The 18,094-nt window shown below is 53.0% G+C and overlaps 1 protein-coding gene across 1 annotated transcript in view; it reads right to left on the bottom strand.

Annotated features, from left to right (window-relative positions):
• Positions 1 to 1,172: 1,172 nt before the first annotated feature.
• The window catches only part of CCDC40 (coiled-coil domain 40 molecular ruler complex subunit), a 33,302-nt gene continuing 16,380 nt past the window's right edge, over positions 1,173 to 18,094 (bottom strand). The window contains exons 12-21 of the mRNA XM_066381465.1: positions 15,663 to 15,906; positions 15,387 to 15,569; positions 11,737 to 11,982; positions 10,202 to 10,415; positions 9,039 to 9,208; positions 8,831 to 8,922; positions 6,737 to 6,857; positions 4,104 to 4,292; positions 3,628 to 3,786; positions 1,173 to 2,511 (exon numbers count right to left, since the gene is read on the bottom strand). Coding sequence (XP_066237562.1) covers positions 2,260 to 2,511; positions 3,628 to 3,786; positions 4,104 to 4,292; positions 6,737 to 6,857; positions 8,831 to 8,922; positions 9,039 to 9,208; positions 10,202 to 10,415; positions 11,737 to 11,982; positions 15,387 to 15,569; positions 15,663 to 15,906 — 1,870 coding nt within the window. The 3' untranslated portion in view covers positions 1,173 to 2,259. The remainder of the gene's footprint in view (positions 2,512 to 3,627; positions 3,787 to 4,103; positions 4,293 to 6,736; positions 6,858 to 8,830; positions 8,923 to 9,038; positions 9,209 to 10,201; positions 10,416 to 11,736; positions 11,983 to 15,386; positions 15,570 to 15,662; positions 15,907 to 18,094) is intronic.

The raw sequence follows: 18,094 nt of genomic DNA, 5'->3' as shown, positions 1-18,094 counted from the left end.
GGCCTTGTGGACCATCCTCGCCCTCCAACCGCTCATCAGCAATGTGGGCGGGGTCAGGGGCACGCACTTTGCCGGGCACAGCGGCTGTGGGAGGAGTGCTCGGAGGTCGCGACCTTGCCTTTCGGATTGGGGGATGGGCCGACACCATCCTATCGGCACGCCCCCGAGGCTGTCGGGCTTGCTGGACTTCCTTGCTCAACTGCTGCCGGTCTAGCCTGAAAGGCGAGCACAGGTGTTCAGCCCCGAAATGGCAGAGACAAACAGCTGTTGGAAACAATTTTAGCTTAAGCTTACTTATTGCGTAAAGGAAAAGGAAAACACTGTCAACCCGTAAAACCTATTGTGAAAACACTAGTTGACATATACAAGGAATTTTTCATAAAATGAGAAAGCACGTTTAGATGAGCTAACTTTTTTTTGTGTGTGTGACAGAGAGACAGACAGGAAGGGAGATGAGAAGTTGTGGCACCTTAGTTGTTCACTGATTGATTTCTCATATGTGCCTTGACAGGGGGCCTACAGCAGACCAAGTGAGCCCTTGCTCAAGCCAGTGACCTTGGGTTCAAATTGGTGAGCTGTGCTCAAGCCTGCGACCTTGGGGTTTTGAACCTGGGTCCTCTGCGTCCCCATATGACGCTCTATGCACTGCACCACTGCCTGGTCAGTCTTCTTCCTTCTTTCCCTCCCTCCCTCCCTCCTTCCCTTCTTCTCTTGCTTACTCCTTCTTCTTCTTCTTGGCAGGGAGGAGGAGAGACAGACTCACACATGCACGACTGGCATCCAGCTGGCAAGCCTTCTACCAGCAGCAATGCTCTGAAGATCTGGGGCTGCTTAGCAACCAAGCTATTTTAGCACCTGAGACAAGACCATGGAGCCATCCTCAATGTCTGGGGCCAACTTTGCTCAAGCCATTGGAGCCATGGCTGGGGGAGGGTGGAAAAGCAGATGGTCCCTTCTCCTGTGTGCCCTGACTAGGAATTGAACCCTGGACTTCCACAAGCTGGGCAGACGCTCTACCGCTGAGGCTTAGCTGACTTCTCAAAGTGAAACCCAGAAGCCGAACACAATGCGATCTTGCCAAGTGGAGTTCTTTTTTTTTTTTTTCCCTTCATTTTTCCGAAGTTGGAAACGGGGAGGCAGTCAGACAGACTCCTGCATGTGCTGGATCGGGATCCACCCGGCACGCCCACCAGGGGGCGATGCTCTGCCCATCTGGGGCGTAGCTCTGTCGCGACCAGAGCCATTCTAGCACCTGAGGCAGAGACCAAGGAGCCATCCCCAGCGCCCTGGCCATCTTTGCTCCAATGGAGCCTCGGCTGCAGGAGGGGAAGAGAGAGACAAAGAGGAAGGAGAGGGGGAGGGGTGGAGAAGCAGATGGGCGCTTCTCCTGTGTGCCCTGGCCGGGAATCAAACCCGGGATTTCCGCACGCCAGGCCGACGCTCTACCGCTGAGCCAACCGGCCAGGGCCAGTGAAATTACTTTGTACAATACTCTTTTTATTGCAGGAAAGCCACAGGTAGCAGGTACTCAGGAACGGGGTGAGAGGACACTTAGGTGACAGTGAAGGCAGAAGCACGTTCAGTCTTACTAAAGTTGTTAGGTCTTGTAAACATCCCTGTGGGGTCACTGACCCTGCACTTTCTCAGGTGAGCTGAGAATCTGGATTTAGCCCCGACTGGGAATGGGGGCAGGAGAAGGGACCCAAGTTTTCCAGTGGGGAGTGGGGGAGGGACAGGAATAGGGCCAGCTGCGGATGCGAAGGTGGGTGGGTTTTCAGGTGTGTTCTAGCAGAGTTGTTGAGGCCTAAGGGCCACCACACTCCTGCTTTCCATGGGGTCCCTTCTCTGTTGACCCGTAAGACTGCACAGGTACTTGCACATGGTGAGGTGGAAGCACAGGTCCCTTCTGAGCACTCGCACGTACAGAAACGGGACCCTCTACAAACCCAGGTTTTACAAAGATGAGCATGTCCTCCGTGGAGGCACAGGGTTTGCATTCATAGGCACTGCCTTTGCAAATGGGAGACTTACCTAATGCAACTGGGAACATTGGGATTTGACTTGGTTTAAACTTGTGGGTGGCTAGAAAAAAATTCCTACGGTGCTGGCCTGTTTATTTCTCTACCGTAATTCAGTGCCATTCTCTGAGGGTAGGCATGGCTTTCAGTGACACAAAAGGATACTAAATCCCTGGTAGTACACAAAATCCTGGTCTCTACCCAGGGGGCCAGCCCAGGAAGATGCGGGCCAGGCTGCTCTCTAAGAGGGCCCTGGCGAGTCTAGCTTGTTGGTGGTGATTGTCTGTATGAGCTCGAGCAAGGCCTCCTGGAACTGGGGGTACTCGTCCTTCACGTGGTGGAGGATGGTGCTGATGGCAGCCAGCCGGTCATCCAAGCGCCTGCGCTCCCCCAGCAGTGACTTTTTGGAACGAAACAGGAGCACATATCTGCCGTCCTTCACCGCCTGGAGGTGCTTGAGACGCGTCTGCAGGGTCACAAGCTCGAAGAATTTCTTGGGTGGGACAAGAGACTTATGTCAGGCTGTGCAAACTGAAAGAGGACAGCCACGGCCCCATCCCTGACACAAACCCAAACTCAAAGAAACAACAAAGAGTAGAGCTGTGCAGGAATGGGACAGCTGGAGGCACTGAGTCCCCACGTCTAAGGGGTGAGGATGGGTGGAGCCTTCCTCCATCATCTAAGAGGCAGGTGACTGGCCATGTGCCAGATGCCTGTTGCCTGATGCTTCCTTCTGTTCTCTCCCCATCTCAGTTGGCCAGGCCAGACCCTGTGGCCCTGCCCGACCTCCCTCTTCTGCTCATACCACACCTAGACTCGCAGGAAACCCCTTTGGGATGACTGATATTCTGTGAGAACTGGAAGGCTGCTCACGAGCCCTGCAGCAGGCGGTGGCCCTGTCTGTGCATTATCATCTTCCTTCTGTGTGGCCATGGGCTCAAACAGGCCTCCCATGTCCACCCTTCACCTTCCACTCCTCGCTCATCCTCAGAGCCAATGAGCCTGCATGCTAACATGTCACCCTCAGCCCCAAACGCCTCCAATGTCTTCCACCTCCCTGAGGGAGAAGCCCAAAGTCATGATCGTGGACCCCAAGGAGGACCCTCTTTGCCCTGTAGTCCAGCCTGTGGGCCTCTGGTGGCCCTGGGGCAGTCTCAAGCTCCAGCTTTACCCACTGTCTCTTCTTCCTGGGGGGGTTCCCTCCCTCACCTTCTTCAAGTCTGACTTAGATGTCATTTCCTCCGACACCCACCACCACCACCATCTAAAAGTGACTCCATCCCACACTTTCTCTGTTTACTTTTCTTGGAAATATTTGTCTAACAAACGATGTCTTCCTGACTGTAGTCTGTCCTCCTCTTGCCAGAACATAACCTCAGGAAGGGCAGGAGTTGTCTTTTCTATTCCACTCAGCATCCGTGGTTCCCAAGGTCGTGCCTGGACCACAGAGAAAGTCCAATGCATGCGAGATGGACAGAGGGTCGCCAAGAACCAGTCGGGCTCGACCAGTCAGGAGGAGGCCATGCCCGTGGCTGCGTGTACTGCTGCTTTGCAGGCAGCCCCTACGGCCTGGGCTCTCACAGCCCTAGTGGCCCGGGGGCCTATTTACCTGCCGCTTGAGGGCCCCGAGCTGCTCGAGGTTGGTTCCGAGCTCCTCAGTGTATCTCTGCATGGTTGAAAGCTGCGTCTGCTTCTCCAGGAGGGAATTGGCCAGGCCTTTTTGTCTTTCTTCCAGCTCCAGGACAGAGTTGTTGCTCTCCTCAGTGGCCTAGGGGATAGACAGGATCATCCTGGGGCCCTGTGTCCTGGTTTTCCAGCAGGTTTCCCTGCTGAGCCTTCTAGGTACATAAAGTGGGAGATCCGCAGAGGGGACAAGGACAGGCCCTGCTTCTTGGGAGTTGTGACCTGGGTAGTGCGGGGTGTGAGTCCCAGCTAAGCCCACACTGCCTCCCTGGAGGCAATCATGGCTTGGGCACCCCTGGCCAGTGATGCCTGCCAGCGAGGCAGGTGACACATGGTGACCACAAGTGAGGAGGACAAGTGGACGCCAGCCTGTGGACAGGGTGTCCCTGGCCAGTTCCCTACTTTGTGAAGGTCCCTGATCTTCCGTTGTAGCTCTGTCTGCATGTGGTGGAAGTCTGTCCGTGTGAGCAACTTCTTGTCCATTTTGCGCTGCTCCTCAGCACGGGTGGAGATGGTCTCTCTGTGGGCAACGGCCAGCTCCATGTCCCGAATCAACCTCTCCTGCAACTTCAGCTGCTGCTCATGCTTGACCTGGGTACATGGGGCAGGTGGCTGGGTGGGAGGCCAGTCTGCCCCCACTATACCCGACCAAACCGGCTGGGAGACAATGAGGGTGATGCCATCAGAGGTCAAGAAATCTGGAGGCCTTGTCAACAGGTAAGAATAATTTTAAGGTCCTCATAGAGAATGAAAGGCAAACAGAACCACTGAGAAGCGGTAAGAGGCCTGGAGAGGTCTGGACACAGGACCCTCAGTAATTTTTGGAAAAATAATCTGTCAGACTCTAGTATAGTTAAAAAGTTACAAACTCTGTGACCCTGTAATCCTACTTTTGGGAATCTAGCCTACAGAAAACAAAGAAAAACCACTAATATACGGCATGCCCTCTTATCTGAGGTTTCAGTTAGTCATGAATGGCCAACCAGGGTCCAACAAATCAAATGGAGAATTCCAGAAATAAACAATTCATATATCTTACATGGGCACCATTCTGAGTAGCCTGATGAAATCTCCCGCATCCCGCCCCATCCTGTCTGGGATGTGAATCATCCCTTTGTCCCAAGTGTCCCACGCTGTAGACGCTCCCTGCCTATTGGTCATTTGGTAGCCTGTTGAGTTGAGGTGCTTGTATTCTAGTCACCTTTCCTTTACTTAGTAATAAGGGCCCCAAAGTGCAAGAGGAGTGATGCTGGCAACTGAGATACGCCAAAGAGAAGGCAGAAAGCTCTTCCATGAAGTGAAAAGGTTTGTATGTCTATGAAAAAAGAACTGTATATGTAGGGTTTGTTCCTATCAATTGTTTTAGGCATCCACGCTGAGTCTTGGAATGGGGGCTATTGTAACGATAGTGTTGTTAACATTGTTTACAGTGACCAAACAGCAAACTAGAAACAACCTGAATTTTCATTAACCTGGGTTCCTTTCAATAAATTATGATATGTGCGTAGTACATTTGTAACTGTTGAAGAATAGGTTAATGTTCATATTGCTTTTTAAAAATACGTTGTCAATTCCTATGTACAAAGCCCATTTTCTTGTTAAGGGAAAAACAGGAACAAGCAGTAGGAGCGAGGGAGGCGGCATCCCCTGTCTGTGCTGTGTGAGCTGTGCTGAGAGGGGCACGCCTGCTGCGGCAACAGACGTGGCTGCTGTGGTTCAAAAGTTAAGTAAATGTTTTTTTTGTTTGTTTTTTAAAATTTTCCCATTGATTAGAGAGAGAGATAGGGGAAGGTAGGGAGGAAGAGAGAGAAACATCAGCTCCTTGTTTCACTTAGTTGTTCCATTTAGTTGTGCACTCATTGATCGCTTCTTATATGTGCCCGGACTAGGGGGTCAAACCTGCGACCTCTGGCCCACTGGGTCGATGCTTTATCTGCAAAGCCACATGGCCAGGACAACGGGGTGTGTTTTTAAAGCATTAGACGCATATGGATTTGATCAGAATTCCTCTGCCTTCAGCAGCCGGAGGGGTTTAGTATTAGAAACAGCCTTGGGGGCCCTGGCTGGTTGACTCAGTGGTAGAGCGTCGGCCTGGCGTGTGGAAGTCCCGGGTTCAATTCCTAGCCAGGGCACACAGGAGAAGCGCCCATCTGCTTTCCACCCCCCCCCCTCTCCTTCCTCTCTATCTCTCTCTTCCCCTCCCGCAGCCAAGGCTCCACTGGAGCAAAGATGGCCCGGGCGCTGGGGATGGCTCTGTGGCCTCTGCCTCAGGCACTAGAGCGGCTCTGGTTGCAACAGAGCAACGCCCCAGATGGGCAGAGCATCGCCCCCTGGTGGGCATGCCGGGTGGATCCCGGTCGGGCGCATGTGGGAGTCTGTCTGCCTCCCCGTTTCCAGCTTCAGAAAAATACAAAAAAAAAAAAGAAAAGAAACAGCCTTGGGAAAGTAATGTCACATTTACTTTTATTACTTGGCCTTATTTGTGTCCTTAAAGCCCTGGACCTTATTAATTTAGTTCCTGTTGTGCCCAATAAAATCAAATCTTTAAGGAACAAGAAAAAAAAAAAAAAGCCCTGGACCTTTGGCTCAATGACAGCCTGTGATTTAATAACCAGCCTTTCTAAGATGAAATCCAGCAAAAGGTGACATCGGAGAGAGAACAGTCATGAGGAGAGAGCCCCTGGGGAAACGGTAGGTGTGCTCTTTGAACCCTTTTATCAAGTGGGACTCTGGTCACACCTCACTAGTGGGTTGTGAGATCCAGGGTCACAATCAGCATCTTAAGACAAAGAAGTGCATGGGTTGATAAACTAGCAGTTCATGAAATGTGATGCACGTGGCTGTGTGTGTCCTTCCTGCCCTGTAATTATTTCAGCGCAGGAAGGACACACCCTGACGTAAGGTCGGCAAGGGAGACAGTGTGTTTCCCTTGTGCTTGGAGTGCCAGTCTCTCTGTGCGGGGGCAGCTCACTCCCAGCATCCCCTGCATGGCCAGTGCCACAGGCCCCCTCTACCCCCCATAAGTGTCCACCCACCTTCATCCTGTGGATCTCAGCCCTCATGGCGCACATCTCTGCCTGTGCTGTCTCAGAATCCACCGAGGCACGCATCTCTTTTGCCAGCTGGATTTTTTTCTCCCAGAGCATGATCTGGTGTCTGTGATGGCAGGAGAGGCTGTGTGAGAGCCAGAGAATCTCAGTAGCTTTCTTCCCGAAGCTTCCCTGAGATCAAGCTCTAAGGGCTCCTTGTGGATTGAGAAGCCATGGTGGGGATGGGGAGGTTGGAAGTCCGGTCTCAGCAGCAGTGGGCACAGCTCTGCACTGGGCAGGACCTGGAATGATGGCCAACATCTGCAACTGCGTGTGGTTGCTAGGGGAGACCCCTGTCTTTCTTTCTTTCTTTCTCTTCTTTTCTTTTCTTTCCTGAAGTGAGAAGCGGGGAGGCAGATAGACAGACTCCTGCATACATCCCAACCAGGATCCACCCGGCATGCCCACTAGGGGGCGATGCTCTGCCCATCTGTGATGTTGCTCCCTTGCAACCGGAGGCATTCTAGTGCCTGAGGTGGAGGCCATGGAGCCATCCTCAACGCCCGGGCCAGCTTTGCTCCAGTGGAGCCTTGGCTGCAGGAGGGAAAGAGAGATAGAGAGAAAGGAGAGGGGGAAGGGGGAAGAAGCAGATGGGTGCTTCTCCTGTGTGCCCTGACCAAGAATCAAACCCAGGACTTCTGCATGAGGGGCCAATGCTCTACCACTGAGCCAACTGGCCAGGGCCTTGCCTTTTTTTTCTATGAAGGGATGCTCTTAGGGGGCAGGTGGCATATTTTCATACCCAGGCACAAGTGAAAGGCATGACTGTTAAATAAGAACCAATATTCCCCATTCTGGGACTGGGAGGTCAACCTAAATCCCTGGGTCTAAATCCTCTCTCAAGTTCCTGCCAGTCCACCCTGGAGAACAGTCTGGAGCCAGAGCCTTGGAGGTTTCCATGGAGGTGGAGGGTACATTTATCATCCCACCATGCCCTGCCTTCCTCCTCCTCTCTCTTCTGTGCCCCTGAAGCCATGCTGCCCAGGCACGGCGCTCAGGGACAACAGGCAGCCTGCCGGCACCCACCCCCTTCTCCTGAAGGGGAGCCGACCAGTGGTCTCTCCCATCTAGAGCACCCCGTGCAGGGTAGGGGCAGGTGGGGCTCACATGCTGGACCTCCAAGGCACCTAGCACTCAGAGGCCCATCAACTGGCATCCCAGGCAGGGGCAGAGGTGGGTGTCTGGTCTGCAGGTCTGAGGGGACCAAGCATGTGACAGGAAGGACCTGGGCCTAGGACACTGTCGACAGCACCGACCAGTTGCCAGTGTGGGCCTCTCCTGCCCGACACGGTTCCTCAGCCACCTGTGGCCATGGTGCATCTGAGCTCGAGATGAGTGTAAAACACACAGCAGATTTCAAAGGCAGAGCACAGGAAAAAAGAAGGTAAAATTCAAACCACAGCCTCTATCAGTGAAGTTTTACTGGCTCACAGCCAGCCCCGGGGCTTATGTGCTGTCCACAGCTGCATGTGAGCTGCCACAGCGGACTCGAGAGGCTTCCAGAGACTGGAAGGCTCAGAAAGCCACAAACATTTACTACCTGGCTCTTTCCAGAAAAAGGTTTGCCAGCCCTTGAAATAGACAAACCTGTGGCATAAAAAGAGAGAGAAAAACAGAAACAGAGACAGAGACTGAGAGACAGAAGAGAGACAGAAAGACAGAGAGAGTGGAATATGTAACTTCAAGAGGAGCTAAGAACAGTAAACACAGTGATACAAGTTGACATAAGAAGTAAAAAGCCTGGATAGACCAATATCCTGAAAGCTATTAAAATGTTAGCATGAACTGCTTTCATAATCAGGCATCATAAGAATAATACAATTTTAAAAAAATTTACCCCCAATGAAAGCTGCTCTATGTCCAGCGATACCTGGTCTGGAGAGAGGGCTGCCCTCAAGGGCAGGGGAACAGAACCACATAGTGACTGTCAGCTATGTCTGGAGTCAGCCAGCCCCAGAGGGTATAAATGGGCGCTAGATGCACCCGGGGGCCCTGTGGGGGCAGGGCCAGGAGGGCCAGGGTGCCTGGCACAGCACTCACTCAGTCTCCACCAGGTTGTTGAGGGTGGACACCTTCTCCTCGATCAGCTGGTCCAGCTTCTCTTGCATCTCAATGGTCTCCCTCTCAGAGGCCTGTGTGGGGCAGGGGACAGGGACAGGGATAGCTGTGTGGTGGACACTGGAGGACACATGTGCCCACAGCTGTGCCCTCCCACCGGCTGGTGCCCTTAGGGACGGTAGGGCCTGACCTTGAGTGCGTGCACAAACTCATTCTCGGTCGCCAGATTGTCCTGCTGCAGGTCCTCGGAGCTGCTGCAGTTCCTGCTCAGCAGCACATTGAGCTTCTGCAGGTCAGTGTCCAGGTGCTTCATATGGTGCTCGATGTCCCTGTGCTCCTTCCTTTCCTGGTCGATCTTCTCTGTGGCAGGCAGTGGGGACCCAGGGGGCAGCCAAAGGTCAGCCCCAGAGACTGGAGAGCGGGGTTTGTGCCCTCCCACAGCTCCCCCTCCCCCAACCACATTCCCCCAGGGCCAGAGGAGAGGAAAAGGGTCTTTCTGCTGCTTGGTTTCCAAAGTCCCTTCAAAAACCTGAAAGGACCGATGCCTGGAGGACAAGCAGGTGGGGGACGTGATAAAGGATGATATGCAGGTTCCTGGTTCAGCAGGGCACTGATGTCTAGCAAACAGGGTCCTGTCCTCCCTCACTGGCCCCACCAAGCTCAGTGGCAGGAGGTGGAAAACAACTACCCTAGTCTCCAACAGGTGGGTTTGGGTGCCCCAAGGTCAGGGCAAGAGGGCGGCAGGACCGCTGGGAAGGAATGAGGTGCTTTGTGCCCCCGTGGAAGGAGCCCCAACTGCTGGACATGCCGAGGGGCCTCCTGGCCGGGCTGACCTGTGTGGATCCTGAGTTATGACTCAAGTGGAGCCAGAGGGACCAGGATGCCTCAGCAGATGGCTGTGAGGTGGATGGCGACCAGGAAGGATGCCCGCCTCCCCTCCAGACACCCTGGCATGTGGGAAACCTCTAGGGTTTAGACACAACCTGGGGTGAGACAGGGACTGAGGGTGGGGCGTGGGGCAGTTTTCTGAGTTCAGCCTCAGAGGAAGGAAGGTTCTCTTCCTGAAGCCCTGAGTTTGGGGCTTGAGGTGTCACTAGCTCCCTGGGCAGGGGACAACCAGGACCTGCACCATAGTGGTGATTTCAGCTGAGCCATCTTGTCGCAGACAGGAAAGAACCCTTGCACGCGACTCTCTGGCAGCATCCTGAAGTCAGCTACTGTGACTGCGACCCCCCGCGGGCCTGGGCTCATATTCATAAGCTGTGCCATTGGCATTGTTGTGTCTGCCTTTAAGGCTTTGGGCGGCCCCTGGGGTCTGTAGGAGTCACGGGGTGTCAAGCACGAGGCACTTACTTTCGATACGCAGCTTCTTCTGCTCCAGGATGTGCACCTTCTTATGGGACAGGTTCAGGGAGGCCAGATGCTCCTCACGCTCCTGCGTGGCCTGGACCATCTCCTGCTGCAGGCGCAGCCAGCTCACCTGGCCCTGCGTCACTTTCATGCTGTACTCCTCCAGCTGCTTGCTCAGCCTCTTGATCTCCAGCTCCAGGGGCCCCAGCTCCTCCCCCTGAGAGGAAATTCACGGAAGGTAATACGAGTCTCCTTGTAGGCAAAGGTCTGCTTTCTGGGTGGGCTGCAGGGGGCCAGACCCCTGAGATCTTGCACCCGCACCAGGATTGGGGAGGGTATTTACTCAGAAGGCCTGCACCCAGGCCTGCATGCCCTTGAACCGCTGTGGAAGATACGGGTCTCACGGAGTCTGTAGTCCCTGTGTCCCATGACTGGCATGGCCCCGCCATGCCACAGCTTTGTGGGGACAGGGACAGGGTTGGCAGGGCCTTCTTTACCCAAAGGGGCTTGACAAATTGTCTTTTTTTTTTTTTTGTATTTTTCTGAAGCTGGAAACGGGGAAAGACAGTCAGACAGACTCCCGCATGCGCCCGACCAGGATCCACCCGGCACGCCCACCAGGGGCGAAGCTCTGTCCACCAGGGGGCGATGCTCTGCCCCTCCGGGGCGTCACTCTGCCGTGACCAGAGCCACTCTAGCGCCTGGGGCAGAGGCCAAGGAGCCATCCCCAGCGCCCGGGCCATCTTTGCTCCAATGGAGCCTTGGCTGCGGGAGGGGAAGAGAGAGACAGAGAGGAAGGAGGGGGTGGGGGTGGAGAAGCAAATGGGCGCTTCTCCTATGTGCCCTGGCTGGGAATCGAACCCGGGTCCCCCGCACGCCAGGCCGACGCTCTACCGCTGAGCCAACCGGCCAGGGCCGACAAATTGTCTTAACAGCAGAGTGTCACGGTCAGAGGCTTTATTCCCTCAAATCCATTCGGGTGTGGCTTTGAGAGGGCTCTCAGATACCCAGGGCCGACCTAAGAGTTTGCTGCTCATTCTACTCTGGGGCTTGGTGTCCGTGTTGGGGTCCTCAGGTTAGGAGCACTTGGATCACCTATAGGACTTCAAGCCTCAAACTCATGAGACTACTTCACTTAGAGCTGCAGTCAGCAGGTCTAAATCCACCTGCTGCCTGTCTCTGCATGGTCCATAGGCTGCACAAAACATCAAAGGAAGATTTCATGCCAGGTGAAAGTTATATGAGATTCACATTTCAGTGGCTGCAAATAAAGTGTTATTGGACACAGCCACACCTATTCCTCTACCACAACACAGGGACAAGTGGTCTGCTCCTCAGTGTCTGAAATATTGATTCTCTGGCCCTGGACAGTGGAAGGCTTGCTGGCCCCTGGCTTAGAGCATCTCGCACAACCTGTGAGACGGTTGGGGAAGTAGGGACTGTATTCAACATTGGTTCATTTTTAACCGTAAGATGTTCCTGACATGGCCAGGTGCACCTATCAGCAAAGGGGTGCCCCCACTGGCCCAGACTCGTACCCCCAGCTCAGAGACCATCTGTTCCAACTGCTTGTTGAGGAAGTTGATGAGGCCCTGCTTCCTCTCAATGAGCGTTGTGCGCCTGCAGATCTCACTTCTGCTGTTGCTGGTGAGGCCGTTGGCTCTCTTCACCTCCTTCTCCAGCTCAGCCAGCGTCCTCTGGTGCATGTTCAGACGGCAGGAGGTGATTGTGATTTCCAGCGTCGTCTGAGCAATGTCACCATCAATTTTGGAAAGATGTGTCACCTGAGTCAGCAAAAGGAAACACCGTCGGAACGCTGGACTCTCCTGGGAAGCTGTGGAGGGGCCGCTGACCTGCTGTTTTGTTGGTCGTCTGAAGAAATTTTATAGCTCTTTGGGAGAGCAGGTTGCTGTCCTTCTCCAGGACCCTGATGATTTCTCACAGCAAAGAAAGGGAACATCATTGTTTCTTGTTAAACAAATAGTAACACACACTATGTGGAAATATATCAATACAGAGGAGAAAATCGCCCATAATCTTGCCACAGGGTTGGCCACCACCACCACCTAGAATCTGTCCCTCCTTCCAAGCCTTTCTATATAACCCCCCAAATAAAAGCACACTCTACACATAGGTTTGTAAGCCCTTTTCTAATTTGTTATAATATTAGAATATAAGTCCTGTCTTATATTCTTGTCATATCATTTCTGATGGTCATGCAATGCCCTGTTGTATTTCTAATATACACTGCTCACAAAAATTAGGGGATATTTCAAAATGAATATTAAGCGATTAAAAAAAAGAAGCATTTGATTTTTTTTTAATTAAACAAGAACATCAGAAAAGCAAATGACAAGTCAAAGAAAGTTGTTCAATTATGCAAACAAGATGCAAAACCAACTTTTATTTCATTGGCGAAAATGCACTACAGCATACAAAAGGCTGAAAGTACTGGAGTGTCTGCACGTCCCTGGTCCCCTAGTTTTTATGAGCAGTGTAGTCTTGGGTGCGGGTCACAGCTGTTGCTGGGCACACCTCGTCTGTGCTCCAATGTTAACGGAGAGCCTCAGTGGCCAGTGGCCAAGGTGTCGGCCCTCCGAGTCAGCAATCTGTTACCAGTGTTCCCGCTCTAAACAAACCTGTGGCAAACAGTTCATGGTTTCTAGTTTGTGGGACAAATGTTCCTCCATTTTACTAAAAAGCTGGACACAGTTCTGCAAAGATAAGGTCCTACTGTGGTGTGGGTGACCCTGGGTCTCCTGTCCATCTTTGGTTCTAGAGGCAGGGGCTGCGACCCAGAGTACAGCAGCTGAGGGCATTGCAGGGTCTGCCCACTGTCCTGAGGTTCTGACCAGCCCAGCCCACCTTCTCCTTGGGCTTTCAGAAGACAGATGCACTCGGGTCCCCTCCTGTGGCACATGGTTTATCACAAAGGTATTTGTGAGAGGCAAGAAGGTAGCTCACTCTGGGAACAGGTCCTTTTCTGGGGGCCATGGCTCTTCCTTGTCCTTACCAGCCAGGCCCTTAGCCTTTGCTGCCCACATGAAGCCTCAGCTCTCTTACCACCCATGGCTCTCAACTCCCTGACCCCCCCCCCCCCACCTCCTGGTCACCTAGGCTCCTCCCAGTGACCTCAGCTGGCTCTGTCTTACATGCACCCTCTGACTGGTCACCAGGGGTAGGTTTACAGGACACCTGCCATTTCTAGGTTTTAAAGCCAGACCGTACCCACCCGGGGCAGAAGCTCCTAGCATCTCAAGGCACCAGTACCCTCCAGTAACACCTCTGAGCCTGTCCCTTACATTAACAAGATCGTCAGAGATCACCAGCCCATTCTGGGGTCTTCACAATACCCCGCCTTCCTCTCTACCCTGGCACTGAGCACCCAGTCACCAGCCAGAACACCCTGGCCTCCCCACTGCTCCACTCCCACGCTGTTGTTCTTGAGATAGCCTGGCCTCCCAGAACATCAGTACTGCTCCTGAATGAACTGTCTAGACTTCACCACTGGCCGGTGCCCATCTTCTCTCTGGACCCCAGCTCCTCATCCCAGACACACCCCACCCTGCCTGCCAGTAGCCTAGCCCCAGGGTTTCAGAGCACTCTTTGCTGCCCTCTTCTGGAAATTGATGGTACTACATGCATGAACTTTGTGGGTCCCTGGGGACAGGGTAGGGCTGGCGGCCTGGGGATCTGGAGACTGGCCTTGGAGGTGCCAAAGCAGGGCCCGATTGGTTACTTCACACCCACCATACTCTTTAGCTTCTCCAGTGCACCCAGCGCCACCACTTTTACTCCCAGCTGGTGGTCTTGCCTCCAATTCCCAGAGAATGGACTGGCAGGACCCCCAATGTCTACCAGGACATCTCAAGGAGCTCCAGTTATGTGTAGGCTTGGCTCCAGCCTCGTGTCCCCCACTTCCTTGGCACAGCCAGAACAGCTGCTTTCCTTCTCGGTACTTGGGAGTGCTGAGGCAGCTACTGCTGGCCACCCCGTAAATAGCAGCCCTGCCCTTCTAGGGGGACAGGTGAGCCCCACCAGTTGGCCTGGGTGGCACATGTTCATGTGGTGGCTGCTCCATAGATCCGGGAGGCTGGATGGGACCCTCCTGTCCTCCTGAGACCTAAGTGGGGGCTGGAGGAGGCCCTGCCTGTGCAGGATGCAGCGGCCTCCATGGGGTCCACTGGGGGGGACACTCCCCCCAGGAAAAGGAGAAACAATTCAAGTAAATAACTTCTTTTCCAAGGACACAGGGACCTGGGACCACAGTACAGAGGGAAACAAGACCCCAGGAGATGAAGAGAGAGCTCATAGGATGGGGGGTAGGCCACATCCCATTCAGGACTTCCAGGCCAAACCTTAGCAAGGCAGAGGCTTGGAAGTTCTGAAACCTATTTCACACACTCCTACCCTGTGACCCAGGGTTTCTGCCACTGCGACTCCCCTTCAGATGCAGCTGAGGACCGAGAGCACACACCTTCAGTGCTGGGTTGGTAACAGCATCTAAGACCTAGAACATCCTGTGTCTAACCAGAGAATGTTGCCACAGTGCATAGAGTCGATGATGAAAGGTGCTAGAAAAATTAAAAATGTAAGTTTTCAAAGCATATTGAAGGAAAATGTTGACTATGATTCATAAAATATCACATACACAGTGAAAAATTCGATTCCTACACTTATCATTTCTGCACTTCTGTGTTGTACTTAAGTAAAATTAATGAAAAATGGATGGACTAAAAGGGACTTAACACTGATACATGAGTCCCAGATTAAGGTGTGAGTACCTGTGTGTGTTCATGGGCTCATGTGTGTTCATGTCTGTTTGCTCCCCTGTGCATGGGGGTGTGAACATGTGTGTGTCCACGTGTCTTTCCGTGTGGGCATTTATTTGGTGGAACGTGGTCAAGCGCCTGTGTTTAGCAACCTTTCCAGAGGAAATATACCAATGTCTTAGAAGGACTGTCCCTGGATGGCAGGATTATGGCCGCCTTGTTTTTCTCTTCCTGCTTTTCTGCATGTCCAGGTTTTCTATAGTAAAAATGCACGGCTTTGCAGTTAGAAAAAGTGAAAAGCAGACAGACCCGTTGAGGATCCAACCACAAGGGTTCTGCGGTGGCGTGTACTCTGGGAGCCAGGCCCCAATTCTGCTGTCTCAGGCCCCTCGCGGCCACAGTGGGAGAGGGCGTACCAGATTGGTCTTCTCCTTCTGCAGCTTCAGGATGAGCTGATGGAAGTACTTGGTCATCTTGTTGGAGGTCGTGTGCTCCTGCAGCTTCTCCAGGATGGAGGCATCCAGCCTCCTCCTCAGGTCCAGCTCGTGTCCGATGGCCTGGTGGGTCATCTGCAATTCGCCCATGACTGCCATATATTCCTGGAAAGGAAGAGTCACAGGGTGAGCCCTACTAAGGGGGCCACGGAGGCTGCCCTGCCATGGAGAAGCAGGGTGGGGGGAACAGGGCCATACCACATTAGCCTTGCCCAGTGCGTCCTCTGTGTCCTGCAGGGCCAGCTGGTAGGTGTTGAACTGGTCCTGCAGCGCCTCCTGCTTGGCCAGGCACTGCGTGGTCAGCTTCTGCATCAGGCTGGCCTCTGTCTTCACCTGGTTCAGGATGCTTGCCAGCTTCTCGTTCTTCTCTTCCTCCTTCACAATGGACTTCTTGTAGGTTTCAATCTCGCTGTCAAGGGACCTCAGCTGGTGCTGGCACTCGCTGCCAAAACAAGAGCAAAGCCGGGCATTAGGGCCCAGGATACAGTCGCTGAGTGGAGAAACCCATACTTAATAGTAGCCAAGTCTTGACTATCACTTTCTGACACATTGATAGAACTACCACCCACGTCAAGTCCAAGTTCTAAAACTGTTTTAAGATTACGATGATGGCCCTGGCCGGTTGGCTCAGCGGTAGAGCGTCGGCCTAGCGTGCGGAGGACCCGGGTTCGATTCCCGGCCAGGGCACACAGGAGAAGCGCCCATTTGCTTCTCCACCCCTCCGCCGCACTTTCCTCTCTGTCTCTCTCTTCCCCTCCCGCAGCCAAGGCTCCATTGGAGCAAAGATGGCCCGGGTGCTGGGGATGGCTCTGTGGCCTCTGCCTCAGGCGCTAGAGTGGCTCTGGTCGCAATATGGCGACGCCCAGGATGGGCAGAGCATCGCCCCCTGGTGGGCAGAGCGTCGCCCCATGGTGGGCGTCCGGGTGGATCCCGGTCGGGCGCATGCGGGAGTCTGTCTGACTGTCTCTCCCCATTTCCAGCTTCATAAAAAAAAAAAAAAATGAAAAAAAAAAAAAAAAAAAAAAAAAAGATTACGATAATGGGTGAGCAAGGGGAAGGAAGCTGACACACAGAGTCGGTCATCTGCCTGTCTCTTGTAGTCACGGTGATGAATTCTAGAAAGGGAGATTTGTCCCAGTTTAAAGATGTGAATACTGAGGCTAACAGCATTTGAGATGCGTGCCCCTGACCTCTGTGGCTGTCACTGCGACTTTTACTGTTTCCCCTCAGCACACTGGCCACAGAAGCACCTGTGAACAGACGTCACGTTAAGAAGCACAGATCTGGATAACGAAATTTGGCTCTTTGTGGATGAGACTTTTTTTTCCCTTTTTACCCTCAGTTGTCCTCCCTGCTGGACTCATACCTACCTTCCTCCACATGCCTCCAAGTGCCCCAAATGCTGATAAAGTGGCATTGTCCCAAAAGGAGACAGTGGTATTTTAAAGGCCCTTCCTTGGGTTTTCAATTTTCCTGTAATGTGACCACTTATCCTTGATTAAAAAATTATTTTATAAAAGCAAACACTTAAGAACTCCCTTGAGCCTGACCTGTGGTGGCGCAGTGGATAAACCGTCAACCTGGAAACACTGAGGTTGCCGGTTCAAAACCCTGGCTTGCCCGGTCAAGGCACATATGGGAGTTGATGCTTCCTGCTCCTCCCCCTTCTCTCTCTCTCTCTCTCTCTCCCCCTCCTAAAATGAAAAAAAAAACAACAAAAAAAACCAAAAAAAACTCCCTTGACAAGATAACCTAGAGATGTTTTGAATATATGTACCCTGATTTGTTGATGTCACCCCATTAAAATGGAGATTTATTTATTAAAAAAAAAACACAACTCCCTTGATTGGCAGCTACGGACAGAAAATCATCGAAACAGAAAACTGGAGAGGTCAGGACAGTGTCCTGAGGGGCTGGGCCGTCTGAGGATGCAGGGGCCGCTCTGGAAGCCAGACAGGCAGGGAGCAGGGTGCAGGCGGGTCTTGTGGGGCCCTATCTGTGAGAGGATGTAATTTAGAGGATGTCCCCCACGTAAGCACAGCAGTTTTTGTATTTTCTGGTTGGTTTTGGAAAGTTTCATATAAAAATGACCTATTTTCTTTGAATGCACGGCTTTTCCGTTGGTTCCCTGCAGTCCCCATCATGACTATCCACCATGGCTGGAACCCAGTCTGATGTGACTTTGTTCTTGACATTGTGAAGATTCCCTGGGTAGCCAGGGCCGGATCAAAGTGCCATGCCCACCAGCCTCGGGATCCTGGTGGAGGGATGGTCATTTGGCCTCCCCAAGAGGGAAGGAGGGATGAGACATGTGTCATGAGAGAAATCCCAGCCTCCTCACCCACATCTCTTCGTCTGAGGACACGCTTCTAATGGGTGCTCTCTGTAGGAATAGCCTGGGACTAGGCTAGGAGGAGGGTTGTGGGAAACACTCAAGTTAAGTCCTAGGGGCACTGAACGCTGGACAACGGGGGTCCACAGAGGGGCTGCCTGGAGCCTGCAGTTTGTTTCTTGTTAGCAACAGGCTCTGTGCTGGCTCCAGAAGCAGAGACCAAGTAAAAGCTGAGCAAGTAAGTGGTATGTCACTGGGTTATCACATCTGGGTCCCCATCACCTGGACAGTTTAGGGA

This window comes from Saccopteryx leptura, chromosome 4, assembly GCF_036850995.1.
Source record: "Saccopteryx leptura isolate mSacLep1 chromosome 4, mSacLep1_pri_phased_curated, whole genome shotgun sequence".
NCBI classification, from domain to species: domain Eukaryota; kingdom Metazoa; phylum Chordata; class Mammalia; order Chiroptera; family Emballonuridae; genus Saccopteryx; species Saccopteryx leptura.
This window is presented reverse-complemented; position numbering and strand designations above follow the sequence as displayed.